This window comes from Pelodiscus sinensis, chromosome 6 (genome assembly GCF_049634645.1).
Source record: "Pelodiscus sinensis isolate JC-2024 chromosome 6, ASM4963464v1, whole genome shotgun sequence".
NCBI lineage: Eukaryota > Metazoa > Chordata > Testudines > Trionychidae > Pelodiscus > Pelodiscus sinensis.
This window is the reverse complement of record NC_134716.1, coordinates 56,122,764-56,139,593: the sequence shown is the minus strand read 5'-3', so window position 1 is coordinate 56,139,593 and position 16,830 is coordinate 56,122,764. Positions and strand designations below refer to the sequence as shown.

At 39.1% G+C, this 16,830-nt stretch overlaps 1 protein-coding gene across 5 annotated transcripts in view; it reads left to right on the top strand.

The window, feature by feature from the left end:
• PRR16 (proline rich 16) overlaps positions 1 to 16,830 on the top strand; it is a 234,536-nt gene that overhangs the window by 137,768 nt on the left and 79,938 nt on the right. For 2 of the 5 annotated variants that reach the window (XM_006128883.4, XM_075931958.1), the window contains exon 2: positions 7,014 to 7,911. In XM_006128883.4, coding sequence (XP_006128945.2) covers positions 7,014 to 7,772 — 759 coding nt within the window. In that variant the 3' untranslated portion in view covers positions 7,773 to 7,911. Of the gene's footprint in view, positions 1 to 7,013; positions 7,912 to 14,668; positions 14,844 to 15,761; positions 16,005 to 16,414; positions 16,624 to 16,830 lie in introns of all 5 variants that reach the window. The other 3 variants (XM_025187639.2, XM_075931957.1, XM_006128884.4) reach the window with 3 other exon arrangements.

Here is a 16,830-nt window from a genome sequence, read left to right as displayed (position 1 = left end):
TTTGATAATCTATTTCAGAAATTTCTCTCTGCAATGGGTTTGTTTCTCTTCATTTTGTGGATGGTGATATGACTTTCCACATATTTGACAAATGATCCTATATCCTGGATGGGTTTACAGATGTGTTTTTAAATGGCCATAGTTATTAGCATCAGGTGCACTGTGGAGGATCACATGCCATGTTTGTTTTAGAACTTCCTTAGTGCTTTTCCCAGACATGATTTCTCTTTTGACGTATTTTGGTCCTGAAGCCCAGTTAATCCCTCTAACCCAAATCGTGTTCCCTTAATACCCGTTCTTTCAACTTCATGCCAATCTGTTGAACTTAGTTTTGTTCACTACCATATCTTAATTATTACCAAACTCTGACTTTTGTGTCTCAATTCTGTCATATATTTGTAATCTTGTGTGTTCTGAAGAGAGAATGAGACAAAATGGAGCCATTTAAAAACAGTAGTAGTCTTTTCATGATAGCATTCATTCCAAACCATTAAAATTCAATGCAGAGAAAACTCATCATCATCTGATTGCTCTGTTCATCCATTAAACAATCTTGAGAACTTCCTTCACCTTGATTTTCAACAGTGCTGAGTATGGAACAGCTTCTGTTGAGGTCAGTGACAGATATTGGGTACTTAGCATTTCTGAGAATCACTTATTTAGATGCCTAAATATGGATTTAGGTGTCTTTTTTCCATATCCAATTTTGAAAATCTCAACATCTAACTCTCTTTTACTAAATCGGTTCCACCTTCAAACTATTACAAGTTGTTGCTCCAAACATTCTCTCCCATGATCAGGACCACAAACGAGGAAGGAGGGCAAAGGGGACAGTGACAGTAGCAAGAGCCTTGAGCTTTTTAAATAGCCGGCAGGTGGGCACAGCGGTGTGGCGCAATCCAGCGCTGAGGGCTGGCCAGTCTCTTGCTCCCCCCTCCGTAATACTAATTAGAGACCAGAAGGATGGACATTTGCAGTGTTCTATGCTTATTACTCTTCCATTGCTGAGAGCTTTAGCTTGTAGTGTGTTTGTTTTGCTCAAATTTTATTACCTTTTTTAACTTCCCATGTCTACTTACTGTTTCCCTCCATCTCCATATCATCTGCTGTTCTATCTGCTTTCTTGTTATAATTTGAAAGGTTCACCTTGTCATTATACCATGCTGAGTATATATTGCATGATGATGTGCTTTTCAGTGGATGTGTTCCAGGCATATGTCACCTCTAGATGTTGACCCCAAAATATGGACTCAATTTCTCTAGAAATTCAATGAAGTGTGGTTCCCTAGCTCCATAGTGAGGCATGCAAATTTTCATGCAAATCACAATTTATAAATGTGTTTATAAATGTGTTAACTTTAATTATAAAAATAGGAATGAGAATAATAGTTCTAAATTTTTACTATACATTTCTTAAACAAAATAGTAATTAATCTCTACAGTTATGAATAACAGCCTGATTAAATTTGCACAAAATGCCATAATAATAATAATGATTTCTAAATACTGCTCTGCTTCAGACTCTCCAGTTTGCCTCTTCAGTTAGCTTTCTCTCAATTTTCCTGGAGATCGAGCCACCAACGGAAAGCCAATGTAGTCGAAACAAAGGGTGTATCTACACTTACAGCATGGCACCGGTGCAGCTGTTGCATATTTGTAATCCTGTTAGGACTGAACCCGTATTTTCCTATTGGCATAACAAATATCCCCCACAAGCAGCAAATTAGCACTTATGCCTGGGTAATTTATGTCACTCAGATGTGTGTGATTTATTATTAATTATGCTGACATAAATGGTAGGGTAGATCATAGTGAAGTTTGTTTAAACAACTGATCTTGTTTGTGAATACTGACCAGATTCCAGTTTGACCTTTTAATTTGTCTTCATTACAGTGTCTTCTTGTGTCTCAGCCTTCAGAGTCTAAGACAGACTAGAAGGTCGAAGACTTGAAAGATATTCACTACAGAAATTCTAACTTTTTTTCAAATCTTTCTTGTCTTTGAACATTCCCATATATTTCAGCTGGCTGCAGTTTTATCTGTTGAGCAAGACATTTTGTGATTGAGGTCAGATTTAAAAAGCTGCAGTTTCCAAACTGTATGTGAAAGTGGTTGAATTTAGTACAACACAGAGCAGTCACCCAACAGTAATAATGTTTGCTTTAGGTAAGATAGTGTTGTACGGTTGGTGGAACTCTTTTTCATGTTGATGAACAGTTGCTTATGCAAGTAGTTCCATTACTCTTGTAATCAAGTGCTGATCACAGTGAGTTAGCGTGGCACAATCTGGACCTGTTTGTTGAAAGATTACAGGTGTACTGTGAGATTGACTATTTGAGTGTTTTAAAGAGGAACTATCATAACTAGATTTTTTTTCCAAACATCATAATACATTTTTGCTTTATTCATATGTCAAAATAAATATTTTCCAATTTATTATACTATAGTTATTTGTTTTCAAACAAGGACTTGCTCTTCCTGGGCTTGTTTATATTAGAAATTTAGTTTTGCTTTTAATTCAAGTTGAGTGATAGTTCTAAATAGGAATTTTCATCAGTTTTGCTTTTCATCAATAGATGTTCATATCATGTCCCCATTACAGAAAGGGAAACTGAGGAAAATAGAAGCAGTGACTTGTTGCACCTCACTATAGGCTGAATCCTGGCATCAGTCATGATCAGGAGCAAACATTTGCGAGTATTTACATTAGAAATGCATTGTAGCATTAGCTCAGTCAAACTGGTGATCCGTTAACTTCCGTTAATGTTACAGGATGAACAAGGCTTCTAGTGTAGACAATACTCCCCAGACCAGCTTCTTCTTTTTATCATGTTATGAAGTCACAAAATGCTCAGCTTAAGAAAATGTACAGATTTCTGTTTCAGTAGACTGTGTTGCAATTAGAGGTTTGACTTCATTGCAGGACCCAAATGTGAGGGAGAAATAGAACCTGGATATCATACTTGATTTATTCCTTTGGAATCAGGGCTGTGGAGCTCTGATGATAGAAAACCTTATCAAAGCAGAAGTGCAATATCATCAGGTGCATGTAGCTTCCACTTCACTGGGCATGGATACTGGTTATAACAACTTAGAGAGTAGGGTGTTTGACCACATCTCTAGGACAGCCCCAAAAAGGATGCGCTGTTGGAGTTCTGTACAGATCTTCCCATCTCCCTACAAAAAATACATGGGAGTGCAGGCAACAGAGGAATGGCATGTATCCTTTCCTAGGACTGGATTTTTATATTAATGTAGGTGTCCTGTGGAAGAAGAGAGATATCTCTCCCCCACTCACAAATATAAATCAGGTGCAGTTACTGTTAATAGCATGGGACAATAAACATACTTTTAAAAATAATATTTTCTGTTTTACTCCAGCAGGAAAACCTCCTTTTTCATTGGAGGTTTCTAGTTTCATGTTTGCATTTTCAGTTGTGCTAATAGTCTCCGGATACTTCTTCCATGATTAGCTATTCTGTATGTTGTTTTCTACTTGGATTTTCATTTTTTTGGCAAATAGGAAGACCAAAAATGACAGTGAATAGGATCGTGATTTATTATAGGAAGGAGTCAAGTAAGATAAGCTCAAACTGCTTAAAGTCATTTAAAATTGAGGCTTATTTATGGCTGGTCTTTACTATGAATTCTGGGGAAAATCTTGCACTGACGGGGATAGACTGAATTAACAAAACATTTTTCCATCAGTCTTTGCTACTGCTCTGTCATCCACATAAATAGTGCTTAAATTGGAAGTGTGTTCTCGTTCCAAGAGTCCAATATGGTCTTTAACATTGTGGTCTCAAAGTGATGCTTATGAAAATTTTGTCTCTGTAAATTACATTGTGAGAAGGGACAGATTTGTTTGTAACAGTTTTCTCTTGTACCAGAAATCATCTTTTCTCTCTCTCCCCCTCCCCCTCGACTTTATTGTGTGTGAACCTCTGCAAATATGAAAGAGCAAAAGGCGAGAGTACTACATTTGAGATATGTGAAAGATTCTTGGATACTGCATGAGAAGTGGTCACAAATATTTGTTCAAATTCTGAACAGCTATTTCATTTCACTAGATTTGTGCCTTTTTGTTGGTGCTGCTTACCAGCATTTGTTCATATGAGCTGTTGGTTTGGATGAATGGTTGAAGGATGTCTGCCCTTTGTAGACTTATACACCATTTAAACAGAACTTTGCCTTGAATTGGTCTTGTGTTAACTTGTGTTAAGATTGCCTTGAATTGGTCTCCACAGAGGTGAAGGTCACTGTGTATGAATACTTATGTCCATATAGGAGCAAGAGTATATTTGCTGTTGTGCATCATTAACTCTTTGTTAATCATTATTGTTATACTCCTGGAGAAGTTAAATAAAACATTGAAATACTTTAGCTGGAAGTTTTCAATGTAACACGACTTCTTCATTTCTTCACATACGAATCAAATCCAGAGATGCACAAAAGAGGCTGCTCCCTAATATAGAGAGTCACTTTCCTCCAGGCTGCTTCTCTGCAGACTGACAGCTGAAGATCCAGATCATCAACTTCCCTATGGAACTCTTTAGTCTTCATATAGGACCAGGAAACTTATTACGTTTAAAGTGATATATTGAAATCTTTTTTAAATTTTAGGTTAACACAATTATTCTCTTTCATAATCTCTTTCGCTCCACTCAGAGAGCAGAAACAATATCATGGGACTCAAGCAACCAATCAGATACCATAGACACAAAATAATTAATGTGAGCAGTTTGTCAGCACCCTAAAGGATTACATTTGTTTGCATATATTACATGATTTAAATATTGTGAAACATAAACAGTTATATAGCCATATTTACCCTATGGGCACTACAATGGCATGGCTATGCTGACATAGCTTTGGTTATATCTACACTACAGAGTTTTAAAAAAAAACTTGAGTTGCGTCCACACTGCAATCATGTTCTTTCGAAAGAAAATTTTAAAAAAGAGGTTTTTTTCCGACATTGGTAATCAATCCTCATTCTATGAGGACGAAGCCTTTTTCCGAAAGAGCTATTTCGGGAAAAAGGCGTGCATGGATGGGGAAGAAGGAGTTCTTTCGAAAGAAGAGGAAGGAGGAAAAAGCACAAGTGCCCTGTTGGCCATTCCGCCCATAGTAATCACAGATTACATTGGAGATAGCATCCATTCAGTGTGAATGCTATCCGTCGAAAAAGCAGATTGTTTTTTCAATGTGCTTTCACAGTGTGGATGCTCTCTTTTGGAAGAAGCTTTTCCAAAAGATCTCTTCTGGAAAAGTTTCTTCTGAAAGAAACCTGCAGTCTAGACATTGCCTATGTTGCTATAACCTTTAGCGTGGATACAGACTTCTTCAATGGAAGAGATTTTTCTGCCACTGTAGGAACTCCACTTCCATGAATTATAGTGTCTAGTTCAATGGAAGTATTATTCAATCAGCCTACGTGCGTCTACATTGAGGATTAGGTTGTAATAGCCATAGATTATTCACATGGCTAAGTATCGTGTAATTATGTCAGCTCTGTTTTAAAGTAGACCAGTCATGGGAAATTGCAAATGATTCTTCAAAGACAAAAATGGTTAAATTTCTCAATTATAAAGAATGAATATAGTTATAAAGAATAATTTTTCTTTCATAAAATTTCATATTTCATAAAATTTAATCATAAAATATAATTGAACTAGCTGTAATAAATGTTTACTGTATTATCTTAAATTTCAACTTTTTCTAAATAATTACAACAGAATGAATATATTGTCACTTTGAAACATATAGTTTACAAAGTACCTGAATAGCATATGCTTTGTTCTTCTATCATCTAGATGTACTTCTGTGTGTTTTTCAAAACACCTGTGAATAATTAGATCACTTTTTTTTTTTAATCTTTTGGTTAAGTCAAGGACATAAGTGTATTTCATTAGAAGTAGAAAAAATATTTTATGAAAGCGTACTAAGAATGGAAAATAAGTTTAGAAGTAGCATTTCTACCATTGGGTGTTATATAGGTACAACCTGCAATGGAAATAAGGGGAGGACAAAGGAGTGTGGTATTTTTTTCCAATTTTGTAGTTCCTTCCTATTTTCTTATTGCTGTATTTAATTTAAGAGTTGAAGAAAAGTACCAAATAGGCTGCATTTTTCAGGAGAGGTTTTGAATCAGAGTATACAAAGTTTGTGTGTGTGTGTGTGTGTGTGTGTGTGTGTGTGTGTATAATTATAGTTATAGATTGGAAAATAGAAAACTAGATTAGAGGAACTTAGATAGTAGGAGAGCACATTAGATGTATGGTATATAGGGAATCCTCTTAGTATAAAATACATGAAATGGTAGAGTGAATTAACCACTTACATCTTCAGGAATAAACAATTATAATATCTTTATCCTATAAATGACCCTATTTTAGATTTGGTTGAGGAGCAGCCAGATATCTCAAGAAAATACTCACAAATAGAGAATATGTGGTTCAAGATAAGTGGATAACTGCTATTTGCTACCTGAATCTTTAGTAGTTTGTGTAAAAATCGTTCATATAGGTTTGTGTGTTAACTTTGATTATATATCCATAATGCATCCAATTCTGAGATACATTCTTAAATATGGATTTTCTTGAAAGTCAAATCTGTGATCTTCTACAGTACTGTAGTTTTGGATTCAAAAAATCATCTTGTATAAACTGTGATTAACTCATTCAGGTTCAGCTACGCTATGAGGCAAATTATGATACTGAAGGATAGTTCATACAGAGTCTAACTGGTAGATTAGCCATAGGGAAAAAATACAGAATTTCATTGCAGAGAGTCTAAAATTGTATTTCCTTTGTCTTCAGATAACAGGACTAACCACTTGTTTAAAAAAAAGTTTTAGGGAAGAAGGAAAAAGAAATAGTGTTTCATAAAACTGAATATTAAGATGCTTCACTTCCAGGAAAGTGATAAAAGTGATTGTGAACAAAGCTTTGTTTGTTTGCCTTTACTATGGCAGCCCTTTATCGCTGTTTTGCATTCTGATTTCCATACAGGTGGTTGACCAGATTGACACATTGACATCTGACCTGCAGCTGGAGGATGAGATGACAGACAGTTCCAAAACTGACACGCTGAACAGCAGCTCAAGCAGCACAACAGCATCCAGCTTGGAGAAAGCCAAAGTGCGTGCCAATGCACCTCTCATCAAGCCCCCAGCACATCCGTCTGCTATTCTCACTGTCCTGAGGAAACCCAATCCACCACCACCTCCACCACGATTGACTCCTGTGAAGTGTGAAGACCCTCAAAGGCCAGTTTCTTCTGCTAACCCTGTAAAGACAAATGGGACCCTACTTCGAAATGGAGGTTTACCAGGAGGACCAAACAAGATTCCAAATGGGGATGTATTTTGCATACCTAATAGTAACTTGGACAAAGTTCCAATGCATCCTCTGATTCATAGACCTGATAAAGACAGGTGTCCTCAGACAGGAACACGGGAACGGGTACGATTTAGTGAGAAAGTGCAGTACCATGGCTATTGCCCTGACTGTGACGTTCGGTATAACATTAAAAACAGGGAGAGCCACTTACATAGTGAGCCGGCACCAATACTGGGAAAGCTTCCTCACCAATGTCCTCCCTTACCGCCACCTCCTCCCCCTCTCCCTCCAGTTCCTCTAGAAAATGGAGGGTTGGGAATAAGCCCCAGTAATAGCTTTCCCCCTCTCAGACCTGCGACTGTGCCTCCACAAACTGCACCAAAACCCCAAAAGACCATCTTGAGAAAATCCACCACTACAACAGTGTGATGTGTGCCACTTGAAAAACTGTTTGTTTTTTCCTATATATAAACATAAACAAATAGATAATGAGCACTTTCTACTCAAGCAATAAAAAGCCCAAATATATTACATCCTGTGTTCAGCGAAGTGGCATAGAAACCATATGGTAAGTACAAAGAAAACTGTTCACCAATGTCACATGTATGCACCAAGGAATTTGATTATTAAAAGCTGCAGTATAATGAGCATGCTATAGGTCATGGTCTGGTAAAAGTGATTGCAGCTGAACAGTGCTCTAACTATGGCCTAAGCAATGCTAAAAGTTCATCTCAGAAACATCGTATCTGAAGTAGCAATGAGAGGTGAAATTAAGTCTTCATCAGACAATAGGATAATTAGTACTGTGAGGCAGTGCAGGAAACTTTTAAAATACATTTTGTAGGAACATAAAGTATGATTATGTGGAGCAAAGTGCAACTCCAGCTCACAATTCTTGATTGAATCTTAACAAACTAGCCAATTAGCCCATCATAAGATGGGATTTTCAGGTCTCTCCTCCACATCCTATTCCCTTTCTATCTCAGTCTTCTCTTCTGAGCCTCCCGTCTCTCGCTCCGTCTCTCTCTCTCTCTCCCCTCCTCCTACTGCCTCCCCCCCTCTCTCTCTCAGCTCTCCTCCACCTCCTGCCTCTCTCTCCGTCTCTCTTTCTCTTCTCCTCCCCCTCCTGCCTCTCTCTCCGTCTCTCTTTCTCTTCTCCTCCCCCTCCTGCCTCTCTCTCACTCTCTCTTTCTCTTTTCCTCCCCCTCCTGCGTTTCTCTTTCTCTTTCTCCTGCATGGGGAGCGCGGGCTGTTTGCACCATTTGCTCCCGCGCGGCAGCCCAGCTGAGCAGCTGCCTATGAGCTCCAGCTGCCCCCCTGTACCATTTCCCTTCACCCCAGCACTGATCCTGCAGCCTCCCAGTTGTCCTCCACGTCCCTCTGCCCCTCGTTCCCCCGCACTCTGCCCGGCCAGGCTCAGTGCCCAGCCCCCACTCACAGGTGCTGACTGGAGGACTGAGCAGGCGGCAGCCATGGAGCAGGCGGCTAGAGAGAAGCGGCACTTTCCCCTTAAAAGTGGAAAAGTGGATTTGCTCCACATAATCATACTTTATGTTCTCTCCAGCTGGCTGTGCAGCCTGCTCCTCCAGCCCACGCTTCCCTCCCGGGCCCACTCCAGGTTGCAAATTCTCCTGGGCTGGTTGGAGCAGACATCAGCACAGTAAGGACATGACGGAGGCTCCAGGACCCGCCCCCTGGCCATGTATTTCAGCACCCCGCCCCCCTTCACCTCCCGCCATGGCACTCAGCTGACTTCTGCGCTGCTCAGCCGGGCCACCACAGGGGAGTAAGCAGCGCAAGCGTCCATTTGGGGTCCACACTCCCTATGCAGCATGGGGGTGCTGCATGGGGAGCGCGGACCCCAAACTGCCACTTGTGTTGCTTGCTCCTCCGTGGCGGCCCGGCTGAGTGGTGCAGAAGTCAGCCGAGTGCCACAGCAGGAGGTGAAGGACGTGACTCGGGCAACAGCGCTGCCCAGAGGGAACAGCCAGGGAGGCAACAGCACCGCCCAGAGGGAACAGCCAGCATTTCAGCGTTACAGAGTCACAGACATTGGGCTACTATATCTTAACAAATGAGTTTTTATATTCCTGGTTACTTGAATCAAGGGTATCCGATTTGAAGCTGGGCATTATGGTGTAAATCCTCACAGTTTCAGCCAGCTTGTTCTTTGGCTTAGAGATGAATAGGCAATTGGAAAGCATGTGTATATGATTGAGGCAAAATAAACAGTAGTCATGTTTGGTTCTGAAATACTCAATAATCAAAAAAGAGAGAGAGTAGTACCATGCTTTTGAAAAGAGCAGGCATGACTTGACCAGTTATTTTCTGCTTCCTGTGTTCCATCTCATCTGGGGATAATACTTACCTTCCTAACATGGATAAGACATGTACGGTAATGAGTTAGAGCCAAGTGCTGAAGTCCTCACATAAGGTTTCCTCTTGCAAATTTCCTATTAAGGGCAGTGGAAATTGTGCGTAAGGTCTTCAGGGATGGGTGCTTAATACTTGTAAAGAGCTTTGAAGATGAAAAGCACTGTGAAATTATTAACATGCACAAGAAGACATTTCTCTTGTTGTGACATTTTGGTGGCTAACCCAATTAAAATTCTTACAGTGTGAAAACCCTCCAACATCTTTTAATTGTTTTACAGAAAAGAACATTTGTTATGAGGACTAGCAGTGTTGGCATCTGGGGTTTTAAAAACAGGCAATTGGTAAAGGAGATATAGTAAGCTTTTTCTTCACAAAGTCCCTCTACAAACAAGCTTGCAAATGACCTGAACACCAGAATGTCAGCAGATGTTACTTGAGTTAAACACAAATACGCACTGGCTGTTTAGCTCTGTAAGGTCCGACAAGGTTGGCATTTGTGAAGTCTTATTAACCAACACAGAAATATGTCAGGCGCTTATGTTTGCATACAGCAATAGAAATTCGGCTGAAATTAGCCTTGAAATAGCTTGTCTATATTCACACTCTTATAGCATTTACTTTGCACCAAAATTACAAATATCCTGGCAAAATAATTACCCTTTTTGCATTGAATTGCTAAACCCTCATGAAACTTTTTTCAGATAGCAAATGCTGCACTTTGTGGAAATAAGCCTTTGGAGTTTAAAGACTCACCTTTGCGCTAAACTGTATCATGATGGTTTACCCAACCACCATGATACAGAGAAGTAATTATCTCATGAATTTGATCAGACTCTCCAAATGTTTCTATTGTTTCCCAGTCCCATCATTTACATAATTATGCCTTTACTATTTGTATGATTTCAGCATATTTAATCTCATGATAATCATAATTGGAGTAATTTTGAACCCCAAGTTTTCAGTAGGAACAAGGTACTCATTCTACTGATGCCCTTGATCTGCGAAGGTCACTGGAAATTCCTCTGCCCTGCCCATGATGCTCTACAGCAGCTCCTCCTTCCTATAGGAATTTACATTTAAAATACAGTTACACTATGTGTGAAACACACAAAACACAACTACATAGTGGTTTCCATTAAAAAGGAAAGATGGAATGTGATGCTGCCTCTGTTGTAAGCCATATGTACCCATGTGCAATATTTTACTCAGTAAGAAAAATCTCTCGTGCTAAAGGAATTGCATTATGCGCATATCCAGATGTAGGTACAACCAAACAGTGGTGTGCTTATATAAGATTTGAGCAACTTCTTAAAATACTTTTGAAAAAACATAATACTCGTCTCTCCTTAGGTTTTGTTCTATTCCCTTTTCCGTTCCTTTCACTCTACCTTGGTGCATCTCTTCCTGCATTTTCTTTTCAGTACCTGTTCTTCACACATCTATCATTGCTGTTTGAAGTATTTTTAAAAAAATCCATTTACTTTTTCTCTGTCTTTTCCCCCTCCTTGCTGGCTGAAGACTTTTTAAATTTTTTTCTTACCTGTGAAGCTTTTCCAGTTTAAGAATTATCTGCATTCTAGCTTGTTCCTACTGTGATAATATCGCTATGCTGGGCTCTTATTCCTACTATGTCTTTCCCTTATCTTTGTCCTAGGTCTAGTTGCAGCAGCTGCCAAGCCTACTAAGATGGCTTCTGGCAACCATTGCTCTGACACCACTTCCTCAAAATGATTAATGCATCAGACAAGTGGTTTGATAACTTTTCTGCCTCTCAAAATGGTTCCCTCTTTCCTTTCCAAACCTGAACTGTGCTTATGCATTGACATTCCTTTGTTCCTTTTCTAGAACTCAAATGTACATAAGGTGAGATGGGAGTTGTGACATTGATTTCATGAATCCAGGATTTCACCTCCATTGTTATCTCCCTTCAGCCATTTCTTTTTCATACAACATTTTCGCTACTGATCGGTTCTGTCAGAAAACTTTACATCAGAAAAAAGTGCAAAATAATTAGGATTTGCTACCATCCAAGACTGAGAATTCAGACCTCAAATAGCAAACTAAATTCTACTTTTCTTATCTGTTGAACAAAAGAGGAAAGAAAGAGAGAGAAAAGAATATACAAGTGATAATATAATGTAGTTCTATAATTCTTGGCTGAGTTTGTAGAACAATGCATGACTTAAGAGTCAAGCATTTCACATTTCATTCAGATAGCAGCATTCATTGCTAATCACATAAAATAATAGTCTTAAATTAAGTGAAAATTTCATATTGCATTTTTCAAATAAAATGTTAATTAAAAAGTTATCTCTTATTCTAGCTGCCACTTTTTCAGTGTAAGATCAAAATCATAATATTTATTTTTTCTCCTGGAAATTGGAGAATTTTCTGATTACAGTTAAAATTTGTGTACTGTAAGTGAATCTTAGTCATTAATGTGAAAATTGTTAGATGTTACTCTAGATAAACTTTTAGTATGCGAGATAATATTTATTCTCTGTCCAAATTGCAGGTTCAAGGGGAGGCTAGCTGACTAGAGACCTAGGGTCCTAGTGAAAGATTTTTTACTTTTTGAGTCTGGCTCAACTCAGTTCTTCTCCAAGCTATGAGATCCACAGCTTTCCCTCCCTGTGTCTGTCCCTAGACTCTGCAGGACCCAGAAGATATCCTTAGATGTCCTACTTAGCCAGTTGAGATGCCTTTCCCCAGTTGAGGTAGTTATTGTGCATCTCACGGAAGTACTCAACATCTGCAGAAAGGAAAGGTCTGAGAGGAACTTTTACCTTCCAGCCAAGGCTTTCCACCCTGAGTATTTTGCTTAGCCCAGTTGCTGAAATTTGAACCTCACATACTCACATTCCGTTTCCCATCTGCTTTCTTTCTCATTCTGCTTCTAGAAATCTTTTCTGGTCACTTTCTGTTAGCTTTGAGTACTTGTTAACAAAACAGACTTTTCCCTTTACCACTTCCACTCAAAACACTATGTTATTGAATTAAATATTAAATTTTCACGTAAGATCACAAAATGACCTGGCTTGTGTTAAGTATTTAATAGGTCATAGTTTAGATTTCAAAATAGTTTAGGGAATTTACGCATAACTTCCATTAACTTCGATAGAAAATGTGTCCAAAAGTGTTTTGTGTCACACAGCAGGTATTTGTGTGTATGTTCATACGTCCAGGTATCTGTGTTCAAATCCTAACTTTATTGCAGACTCCCTTTATTACCTACTCTCCCTTTATTATGTTCTTAATCTTCCTCTGTCTTAATTTTCCATCTGTAAAATGGCAATAATAGTAATTGTCTTCTCCCACATTATTCCTGACATGTCTGCATAGAATAGACTGAATTCTGTCTGAGTTGTCTCTCGTGAGTTTGCACAGTGACCATTTGCCCTGATATCAGTTGAGGTCTCTAATAATCTGTAATATAAGTCAATGGTGTTCACATTGCAGGTTGCAACCCAGTACTTGGTCATGGAATGTCAGGCACTGGGTCTTGTTGCTGCAGGGGGATCAGGTGACCAGTAGGTGTACTAAGGCAGGCTGCCTGCCTATCCTGGCACCTCAAACTGCTCTGTGCCCCAGAAATGACCTGCAACTGGCCTGGCTCATAGGTGGGGGAGAGATCACACAGGGCTCAGTCCACTGCCCTTTCCCTGAGCACTAGCTCTTCACTCCCATTGGCTGGGAACCTGCTGCCAGCTGCTTCTGGGGCACAGAATGGCCTGCAGTGCCAGGAGAGACAAGAAGCCTATTTTAGCACCCCCCACTGCACTGCTGACCAGAAGCCACCCAAGATAAGCCTCTCCTGTCACAGCTCTGACCTCCCACAAAGCTGGAGCTCCTCCCACACAACAAAGCTCTCATCCTCAGCCCCACCCTGGAGCCCACACTCTAGTCAAATTATGTTAAGCATAAGCATGAACAATGTTCTGCAACTGGGTCATGAGAAAATAGTTTCTGATATAAGTAACAATTAAAGTGTGAAAAAGCATATATTTTCTTGGGGAGAAACACCAAGTCATGGACATAATTTTAGCTTCTTTGTATTCCCAGCAAAGGAATTATAAACCAGGGGGATAACTAGGAATAACAGCGCCTCTTTTGACAAATTTTAGCCCAATGTGGAGAGGCAAGATAGAGGAAACTATCAGTGGGGTGAGGAGCCTGCAATGCTCAGCCAGGGCCGGACTAAGGGGTGGGTGAACCTATGGGGGGCACCAGATGGCAGCTGTCAGGGGCACGAGGCGCCCCTTATAGCTGCCATCAGGCGCCGTGCGCCCAGCTCCTGCAGCGCCGGCCCCCCCATCCCCGTGGCGCCGGCCAGCTGCGCCCTTCCCCCAATGGCCATTGGGCCCTGCACAGCGTGGCCAGGCGCAGCCTGGCCCAGGCTGCCCAAAATGGCTCAGACTGGCCCTGCGCTCAGCACTGAATCCAGTTGTGTTACCCTTTTGCTCTTTCCTGTGCAGAGGAAATGCTTCTTGCTCAGATGCAGCTCTGTCGACAGCCACTACAGGGAGCAGCAGGGCAGATTCATGATTTGCCACATAGTCATTACGTACTGCTCTGTGTGTGCTTTGCATTTATGAAGCAAGTTTTGTCTTTTTTTGCGTAGTAGTTATTTAGTACACGTCAATATGAACGTCAGCATTAATTTACTTTGTTTCTGCCTTTGTATATAGTTTTTAAGATGGCATGCTGCCTTAAGCTAGAAATTAAGTTTAAAAGCATGAAAGGTTTAATGCCTCTGAAATTCTTGCTATTCTAGTCTACCTTTAATGTCTCAAAGCTGATCATATTATTTATTAAGTATACGATAAATGATGAACCAATATCTTCAATCTCTCAATACTTATCTGGTCTTTCTTCTGTTGTGAGTTATCCAGTTTTGATCTGAACTTTATTTGTCATGTTAAAATAAGTAAATTTGCAAACCTTTGCAGGCAATTAACTTTTTAAAGTTTTATAATGCTGTCTGGGAACCTGTGAGGAACAGTGCAATGTTATATCCAGCCAGCAGTGTATCTTAAATTTAAATCAAAATGTGAGGATGGAGAAGGATCTTCTAAACATGAACGTCACAGTATGTTTTACATCTTCCTGAGAAAGTGATAGAAGGTGAGCTATAACCAGAGTTTCAAAGGCAGATGATTTACTAAAATGAAACATCTTTGTGATAATATATAATATACTATAGAGGGGGTTACATTTTGAATTTCTGTAACTATATTTTAATATCATCAAAAAGGAAAAGCACTGAGTATTACACAAATGTAGTAACCATGGTGATAGCCATTTCAGTCTGTTACTCAACTTCAATCATTTATTGATACTTTAAAAGTCTGAATTGTAATGCTGAACATTCTCATGTCTAAATCCAGATGTCATGCTGTCAAAGAAGAATTGTAGTGTCTTCCGATAATTTAGTGTGGGTCTATGAAATAAATGTTGGAATTTAAAAATACAGAATATTTTTGAGTACTGTAATTGGTCAAGATTGAAGTGAAGTGAGGAGGCTTTTCAGAAAAAAAAGAACAAATAGCCTTTAAAGCTTTGGTTGAGCGAAGAGCCAGTGTTTCATTTCCACCTCTCACTTTGTTTGGACTAATGTGTATTTTGCTGATCATAGTTTACTGCTCATGGAAGTAGTCAAATTATCTTCAGATCTAATAATAGGTTTGTGATTATTTTATGTTCATGAAATAATGGAAAAAGTTCACCCAATTTTTTGGCTTCATTTGATAACTCAATCATTGGTTTTAGAGTAGGAAAAGTACAAAATATATTGTTTAATTACTAGACTGTATTGTATGGTTCTTTTGGAGCTGTGCAAACCCCTTATTTTTGCATATTCTATTTATAGCTCCTTTTTAATGCCTCCATAAAGAAAGTCTGAATAACTGTAGACTTAATTGAAGCAGAAATGTTGTAATTATGGTATGAATCATTACCCTAACTACATTTCTCTAGATTATATTTTAAAGTAAGTAACCTTACAGGGGGCATAGTTTTACTTTGATAGGATTTCCCTTTCAGGTTTGCATTTGTCAAAGGATCGGAATCCTCATTTTTGAAAGTATATAATGAAGAATTTATGCACAGCACAAGCCCAGACATAAAGCAAGAGTGGATACATAAAGAGGTTTTTTGTATAAAATACATCAAACTTCGATATGAAGGAATAATTTGAGGTAAAATTTGTTCTAAACCATCCATGCAGCAGAAGAATACAACTATGAAAAGAGCAATGTTTGGAATGCTTAATCTGAAAATTACTAGGTATCTATTATATACCTATATTGTATTTTATAGGGCAAAGTATGGCATATGACATTGTAATGACAAACTAGGTCCCTAGCATTTCTGTGTTTATTAGGATTGAATGTGCTATTGCATAATTTAAAACAGTGGCAGCACTGATGCTGTCAAGTAAGCACACAGCAGTACAGTTCATAAAACCTGCAGTGTAGTTACAGCTTTGTTGTTTAGCAGTTTTGTGGCAGTCTTGTTTTATGTGAAGCATAAGCTGGGATTTTATCATGCAGACTTGTCTTGTGATGCAGAAAGAGCTCACAGACAGTGGGCAGATTTGTTAGTTAATCATATTTTAACTAGATGGCTCATAGAAATTGTCATGAGGGTACACATTCCTTGACAAATTGTGTTGATTTCCTTTTTGGTTGCTGCAGATGAGCTGAACAGCGGATGGTGCCTCTGTGGCTTCCTGAGCTAAGCAGCTATTGGAATTGCTCCCCATGTTAAATGGCTACTTTAAATGTCTTACAACTCTCTGCTGTATATTGTGAATGAGCACCATATGGCATCCTCCTGTGGTGAAGGATGGGCACATTCATTCCTTGTTGACTGGCATGAAGAATTTACTTGACATTTACTTATGGTAAGTGTGTGTTTGTGTGTGCGCACACACAGACACATGTCAGATAATACCCCAGTGCTATTTGGTTGTGAAGTTCTTGATAACAAAGGCAAAGGTAGATATTTAGATGAGATGGGCTATTTTGCTTATGTACCTCGTGTTTACCATGCTGGCCACGCCCACTTACTAGGATTTGGCCGTGTTTTGTGACACCGCATCTTCTTCTTT